Source organism: Zalophus californianus, chromosome 7 (genome assembly GCF_009762305.2).
Source record: "Zalophus californianus isolate mZalCal1 chromosome 7, mZalCal1.pri.v2, whole genome shotgun sequence".
In the NCBI taxonomy this organism is placed as follows: domain Eukaryota; kingdom Metazoa; phylum Chordata; class Mammalia; order Carnivora; family Otariidae; genus Zalophus; species Zalophus californianus.
The window spans coordinates 109230011-109237791 of NC_045601.1; the positions used below are offsets into that span (position 1 = coordinate 109230011).

The 7781-nt window shown below is 52.7% G+C and overlaps 1 protein-coding gene across 2 annotated transcripts; it reads left to right on the plus strand.

The window, feature by feature from the left end:
- Positions 1–2991: 2991 nt before the first annotated feature.
- TREML1 (triggering receptor expressed on myeloid cells like 1) lies at positions 2992–7364 on the plus strand. 2 transcript variants are annotated; one of them, XM_027603357.1, is made up of 7 exons: positions 2992–3034; positions 3233–3565; positions 4087–4094; positions 5491–5582; positions 5979–6064; positions 6561–6613; positions 6973–7364. In XM_027603357.1, exons 1-7 carry the CDS (start codon positions 2992–2994, stop codon positions 7282–7284), a joined length of 927 nt encoding a protein of 308 aa, XP_027459158.1. In that variant the 3' UTR covers positions 7285–7364. The 2 variants fall into 2 exon arrangements, with proteins under 2 accessions (XP_027459158.1, XP_027459159.1); XM_027603358.1 differs by lacking the exon at positions 3233–3565.
- Positions 7365–7781: the final 417 nt, after the last annotated feature.

Below are 7781 nucleotides of genomic sequence, written 5' to 3' on the forward strand. Positions count from 1 at the left end.
CTGCTTCTCCCTCTGCCTGCCCCTCCCCCTGCTTGTGCTCTCTCTCTCTCTCTCTAATAAAATCTAAAAAATAAAAATAAAAATAAAAAAATAAAGTGCTGAGGAGCAAATGACTAGGCAGACTGGGAGTGCAGAAGGGACAGGATGATGTCATGCTAGAGGGCATCAGAAGGAACCGCTGGAGAAGCCCTGGGAGGAGGTGAGGAAGTGAACCACGAGGATATTGGGACCTGAGGAGTGGGGCAGAGGGACAGCCAGGGTGGCTCAGGAACTTCATCTCTCCCCCGAGCACAACACACCACCGCAGCCACGAGTGAGAGGGAGGGGATGGAGACTTGCCCAGGGAGGGCTGCAGGAAGAGGAGGAAACGAGGCACTCCCATCTTTGGCCTTGGCAAGGTGGAAGCCCAGGAGCCCCTGTGGCCAGGGCTTTGCCCCCTACGATGGGCATGGGCTCCTGGGGTTTGGGATCCTGTGGAAGGACCCCCGATGCAGCCCTCATGTCCAGCCTCATGTCTACACATCACTCCCCGGAAACAGCCCAGCCCAGCCCTGCCCACTACCCAGAGAGGCTGTCGCACTGGCCCTGTCCCCAGCTCCGGGACACTGGTCCAGGCTATGCGTCCCAGGTCCTCAGACTCAGCGGCATGTCAAGCTTCCTCATCAGGTCCTGGGCCCCCATCTCCTTCCCGCAGACCTGAGGCACAGTCTAGCAGCCAGGGGTGAACCTGTCCATCTGCTAGCACCACGGCCGACAAGATGGCAGGGGACGGTCCCCCGTGTGAGGCACTGGAGAGCGCCTGCTGCTTGCCTGCTCTTGAGAGCTTGGCCTTTTCTCTTTCTTCCTCTGCCACATTTTGACGTCCCCCTCAGGGTTTGGATCGCCACTGGGATCCCCTGCCTTGGACTCTCTGGGGCGCACACGGGACTGAAGGGGGTCAGGTAATTTAGCTCCAAATTTGCCCCCTACTCAGAAACCTGAAGCAAGTTCCTTAACCCCTCTGAACCTCACCTATTAAAAAACAAAACAAACAAACAAATCAACCCTGTTTTTGCTGGGGTTTTGTGGGGTTGAAAGAAATACCATCAGTGAAAGTCCCAGGCCAGATGTTTGGTGCAGAGCAGGTCCCAGATGAACACTGGCTTCCTTCCTCTTCTCTAATACCCACAATCTGACACCTCCCTGCAGCCTGGTCACATGCAAAGGGGTGGACTCTACCTGTTTCAGACACCTGGTTACATATTGAGGACAGGTCTCCTCTTCACGGCCCATTAGTGTAATAGCTTTCTCGTAAGGAAATCGAAGAAAACCTGATGCATATTGGCAGGACAAATATAAGCACTTCCACGTCACCCATGAGGCTTACCCACCTGTCCAGTTTGCCCAACATTTTGCCAGTGTAGCACCAAAAGTCTCATGCCCCCAGGAAAATTCACAGCACCAGGCAGTCGGGACAGCTGGTCACCCTCTCACCACTTCCAGCTTCACACACTGTCTGGCTTTCTTGGGCTCCTGTTCCCAGTCCCCATTGGTAGCTCCCTTGCTCCTGAAGGAAGGAGAGAGGCAGAGGGAGAGGGAAGGAGGAGAGAACGGAGGGGAGAGGAAGGGGGGAGGGTGGTTTCTTTAGCCCATTTCTAGGTGTGATGTCTAGGTCAGGGGCAGCGTGCCCCTTTCAGCCATCCCCACCTTGCCCGCCCTTGTCTTTCTGAACACCACTGTCCCAGGTTAGGAGGTTTATCGCCCACATTTGGTGCAGGGTCCCCAAATCCCAGTTTTGCACAGGGCAATGTGAATGGGGGCCAGATGTTTTCTGTGCCAGCAGTGGGCTTGTGTCACGGGAGAGGAACCTCCAAGGATGAGGCTTGGAGTTTATATACAGCATCAGCCCATCTTCCTGTCTTGGGAGAGAGACACCTTTACTCTGGAAGGTAAACAGCTCTTCTCGAGGGAGGGGGTCGATCTGCCTAAGCAAGTCCCTCTGGAGCTGATACACTCTCTCTAGCATTCAAGGCATGTTTGCTATTCAGTCACGCTAGAACAAAGCTTGATCAGTGCCCAGACCATGCAGATATGTGAAAATATGCACGGAGAATTGTCTCCCAACAGACAGGCTAGTATATTCTTGAAACAAATATAATATGCTATAAGAAATATCTGGAGAATAAGAAACCTTATATTTGTAAAATTTTATATTTGTAAATTGAAAATACTAAGGAACTAAACACAAGACAATAATAGAAGGGATGGAAGAAAAAGATGAGGGTGTCTTCTTGAAATCAGAACAAAATGGACAAAAAGATGGAAAACAAGAGAGGAAAGATAGGAAAATGAGATGAATCCATGAGGTTCAGTATCCAACTAGTTAAGGAGTTCCAGAAAACGGGGGAAGAGGAAATGGGGCGTCATTATCAAAGGATGGATGCAGTTGCCAGAACTGGAGAACATGGGTGCACGCTGCCAAGTCTTGAGAGCACCCGGCACAGTGAATGAAGGCGGGTTCCATCCAGGGCACCTCAGAGTGGGGCCTCCTGCTGTGAGGTCGTGCAGCAGGACTGGACAGTCTCCTGAGAGCTCAGGCCTGTGTGCTCTGCCACCTTCCTCCTTCACACTTCTGCATCCTCCAATTTGATCTTTGGAAGACCCTGAGGATTCTCTTCCCTCTCTCTCTATTGCTTTCCAGTTACTGGGATCCTCCTCCCACCTCATCCCTTAGCTGGGCCCCAGGAGCCCAGGTTCTGCCTGTCCTTGGGCCTTCTCACCCTGCCTTGCCCACCCCTACTGACCCTCATGGTCAACTTCCCAAGCACTGAATCAACCAGGCTTTGGAAGGGCACCTTATCCCCACCCACAGAGGGGCCCCCAGTGCCTGCCTCCCACCCCATGGCCTCCGAGAGCCCCATGTGACTGTCTGAGACAGATGTTTCCTGCTCCCTGGGGAATGCTGTGTCAGTGGCCAGGCAAGCCCCAGAGCTGACATCTGCCCGACCTGCCATGGGCCCCAACCTGCTACTGCTGTTGCTCCTGGGACTGGCAGGTAAGGTTAGAAGGAGGTGCACTCAGGGCCCCCTACACTCCGCTCCAGGCCCAGGAATAACCAGCATTATCGAGGCAACAATAACATATGTAGGGCCCAGAAGGTGGACCTCTCCGTGCCTGTGCCCCTGTGGCAGTGGGTGGACTGGAAAGTTCCCGCAGCTCCTGCCCAGCCTTCCCATGTCCTTTCCTTCCCTAGGCCAGGGCTCAGCGGGCACCTTCCCGGAGGTGCTGCAGGCCCCTGTGGGGGGCTCCATTCTGGTGCAGTGCCACTACGGGCTCCAGGACATCAAGGCTCGGAAGGTGTGGTGCCGGGTCTTGCCAGAAGGGTGCCAGACCTTGGTGTCCTCGGCTGTGAATCGCAGAGCCTCTGGGGGCGAGCGCATGTTTCTCACCGACCTGGGGGGCGGCCTGCTCCAGGTGGAGATGATTACCCTGCGGGAGGAGGATGCCGGGGAGTATGGCTGCGTGGTGGAGGGGGCCACGGGGCCCCAGACGGTGCACAGAGTCGCTTTGGATGTGCTCCCTCCAGGTGAGTTCTCCTCGGCTGGCCATTGCCCCTCCCTGCCCCCACCGGCTGCTCTTGGGTCCTTGGAGGATGGGGATCCTTAGCAGGAGGAGGGAGGAGATATTTTTGACAGCTCCCCAGGGACCGGAAACCAAACTGGGTGAGCAGTCTGAGATACAACAGCCAGACAGTGGGTCCCTCCCCCAACCCGCACCAGCGGGTCTCTCCACTGGAAGGCACATTCTCCTTCCTCACCCATGGCCTTGGCCTCCTCCTGCAGCATTTTCAACATACTTGATATTATTTTTTTTCCCCTTAGAAGCATTTTAAAGTTTTAATTTGGACATAGCAACCTGGAATTCCTTTTTTTTTTTTTTAAATCTTCCAGTTTATTACTCCTGTTATAATGGGTTTGATGGCTTAAAATGACCAAATCCGGGTTTCATTTAATTTTGTCTTCACTGGGCATCTAGTATGTGCCTCACCTTCAAGCAGGGTGCATTTGGTGCCTGAATTACTTCAACTCATTCTGTTTTAAAAAAAAGAGGAAAATGTCACTAATAGATATCGGTATTGTCAACCCTATTTTGAATATAGAAAGTACTTTATTTTGATAGGCTGTGGTTTTCTCTCACAGGCTACAACTTTCTAATGTCTAAGCATTTATTAAAAGACAATTCTAAAGTAGAAAAAGAAATTTTCCAGAAAAATTGGATGTTGTAAAAAAAAAAAATGTTCTGGAAGGAAAATGGCCAGGTTGCCTGCAGAAGTGGAGACTGCTACTACCTTTCTTTTATGGATGATGAGTCTTTCATTTTCAGGTCTTTCTCAAGTAATTTGTGCCCAATCCCCAAATCAGGAAATGAAGAAAGGCCTTTTTCCTCTTCTTGGTTTTCCCCCCATTTGTTAATTATGAGGTGGACTAAGTTGTCATTAGAATCCCTCTCATCTCTGGTCCATGATCATCATTTTATGTCATCCTCTGTCCTCCTTCCCCAACACTCTAAGGTCTAGTAACTCCAGCTCGTAGGACAGATGCACTGGAGAGAGGGGCAGGTGCTGGGGGCCCAATAGCTGTAGAGGATGGATGTAGAGGATGCTCAGGCCGGCTGGTGGAGTGTGGCTTTCAGGGAGGATACGAGTGGCTTAGAAGGCACCAGGAGGGCAGGATATAGGTAGGCAAGAGGGGAGAAACAGCATCTCCAGATCCTGGTTTGGCTTAAGGTGGGAGGTAGGAACGATGAGCCTCTGAGAACAAGGAAGACTCCTATCCTGAGAGTCTAGAAGGACTGGCCAGGTTCCCAAGACAGATCCTCAGGCCCAACCCTGAGTCCCACAGCCAGAAGTTGAGCATGTTGCAGGGATGATGGAAGCCTTGTCACAAAACCAAGACTTGGGGTCTGAGCAAGGCTCTCAGCAAGGATCACTTGGATTGTTTCACATTAGGGGTGACCCTAGAATTCCTTAGATCCTGAGGGCAGAGCTTCAGATGGGCTCAACCAGCCTGCAGGGCGGGGGGGGGGGGGGTCACATGGTTGCAGGTATATGGAGAGGTCTAGCAGGCTGTGCTGAGGCCCTTTTAGAAACCAATCGATAAGCACCAGGAGCAAGGTTGCCACTGAGGATAAGAGTGGAGAACCTATTCGGGGGCAGTGTGGGGGAGCAGGTGAAGAAGGAAGGTGGGGCAAGGGATGGGAGCTGGTGGTGGAGGGGAAAATGGGCCTGGTCACAACCAGGTAAATATGGAAAGAACCCATCCCTGATCTCCAGAATTAGGGCCCCTGAGGAATATGCCAAGCCCACATTAGTGTTTCTTACTTGGAATCTCTCCTTCCTCAGACCCACTCCCCCCAGCCCCTCAGATCTTAACAGGCCTGTGACCCTGCCCACCATGGATGGCTATGTGCTCATTAATATTTCCTTCTGACTCAGCTCCTAGCCTGAAAGAGGAGGAGACCTATAAGGTTGGGAGTCTGGCTGATGGCCCCTCCTCAGACACTGTGGATAGTGCCAGCCCTTTGGAACCCAGCCAGGATAAGAGGTACTGACAAGAGCTGTATTCGGTGGCTGGGAAAAGGGTGGTGGTGGGAAAGGGGGTGAAAGATTGTTCAGAGCCCCAGGCTAACTCAAGGGGAAACCTTATGGTTCCTTCCACCCCTGGGGAACTTCTGATCAGGCAGGAGGTCAGGCAGACCTGCCTGTCTATCCCAGTTCAGCAATGACCCTTTATCTCAGTGGTCTCCAGCCAGGATACCCTGATAATGTGTTTCTCCTTCTGCCCTGCCTGAGTATGCCCTCCTCATTCCATCCCTCAAATCCTCTTCTTGCAACCATGGCTCACCAAGAACAACACCCCTCTCCACCGCTCCGGGGTTCCTGGTGAGCAGCTTCCTGCCAGGTTCAGGCCTGAGCTCACCTACACCTTTATGTCCTTCAGCATCCCCTTGATCTGGGGCACCATGCTCCTGCTGAGCCTGCTGGTGGTGGCAGTGGTGCTGTTTGCTGTGATGGCCAAGAGGAAAGGTAGGTAGCTGTCCACCCGCCGACCCCAGCATAGCCCCGCTGGTCATGTACCAGCTGGTCTTGTAGACAATGCTGGACTCAGTCTGTGTCCCCTGTAGATGGGCTTGTCTAGGCTTTAGTAAGGCCCTCGGATCCTAGAAGTTCCCAGACGAGGGGTGGACGGGAAGGAGATTCAGTGGGAGCTGTCCTGGGGACAGATAGGAATCAGACAGGGTGGGCAGTGGGATAGACAGGTGACTGGAGGAGGTGAGGGAAGGGATTCAGTAGACAGGCTGAGTGTTGAGGCAGGATGAAGGGAGTTGGAAGCAGTAAGTGGGTGGGAGGCTCCTGGCAGGCTGGGGCAGAACTGGGGAGGCAGTGGGTAAGGTTTGCTGGTAGGAGTGGGATGAAGGGTCTGGACCAGGAATGAGGCTTCAGGGACTACTGAAGGTAGTGAGGGGATGGGCCCTGAACCAGAATGGGAAGCAGACTGTGGTGTCATCCTCTGTCTTCCCAGAGAACAGGCTTGGTGTCCGTGGCCAACCTCAGAGCAGTGGCATTCCAGGCATGGTAAGAGGCCTCTGCAGGCCCCCAGCCAAACTCCCCAGACCTTCCATCGGTCCAGCTCAGTGAGAGGTCCCAGGATAAGGGGGTAGAAAAAGACTGGGGCCCAGTCAGGGTCCATACCCTCTTCCTAAATGCTGTAAACTTGGCACCAGTTGTCTTCCACCTTCCCACCTGGGTATTTCACCCTCCCCGATTTGGGGAGAAAGTTAGGGCTTAAAAATCTTCAAAGGGAAGCCCTCTTGCCCACTGACATACTCAGGATTTGAGAGACAGATCCAGTGTGGTCCTGGGCTTCCCCCCCAAAGGGAACTGGGGCAGAAGGGGCATTTTCTCTCTGCCTCACTCACCTGTTTTTGTTACAGGCCACCTCCTCAGTGGCCCACCATATCAGCAACTCTGGACTGGGACTTGATTTGCCATCGGACATTCCATATGCTAGGCTCGACTCACCACCTTCCTTTGACAATACCACCTATAGCGTACCTCTTGATCCCCCATCAGAGAAATCCCCACCCCCAGCCCAATCCTCATCGCCCCCTCTGCCTCCTAAGGTCCTAACGTGCTCCAAGCCTGTGACATATGCCACAGTCATCTTCCCTGGAAGGGACAAGGTTGGAGGGGCCTCCCTTGAGCCAGCCCAGGATCCACTGAATGGCCAAATGCCACCCAGCTAAGCCGTCCATCATACCATACACTCACGGAGACTATCCTCAGAACTCTGTGCATCCAGCCAGCCAGCCCATGCCCTAGACCCTTACGATATCAGAGCAGCTAGGGACTTTAGGTTCTAATCTAACATCTTGACTTTTCTGACCTGGAAAGTGAGACTTAAATGTGACTGAGGTGTCTTGGGAGTCCCCCATGCTTGTTCCTCTGCCATTTTACTACTGAGCTAAATAAACTCTGATTGGTAATATATGAGCTCTTGATGTTTGAGGGGGAAGGAAAGGGCCTGAGTTTGACTATTCCCATGGCCTGGGAACTGAAGATTCTGGTCCAGAGTTTGTGTTGCATGATCTGGTGCCTGTTCTGCCTGTAGGGACATAGTTTCATTCTCTGGTCAGAATACTGTGATGCAGTTTGATTCGAGGGGCACTAAGAACACTTCTTCAAAAGTATTTCCTGCCTTTCTCATGGTACCTAAATTATAGATCCATTAGCTTAAGTCTAG

Excerpts from the sequence above, each read along its gene's own strand:
- TREML1 (XM_027603357.1), top strand. The coding sequence starts at position 2,992 with ATGGGCCCCAACCTGCTACTGCTGTTGCTCCTGGGACTGGCAG. Across the intron at positions 6,065-6,560 it reads TGTGATGGCCAAGAGGAAAG|AGAACAGGCTTGGTGTCCGT; the intron begins GTAGGTAGCTGT and ends CTGTCTTCCCAG. Across the intron at positions 6,614-6,972 it reads GCAGTGGCATTCCAGGCATG|GCCACCTCCTCAGTGGCCCA; the intron begins GTAAGAGGCCTC and ends TTTTTGTTACAG.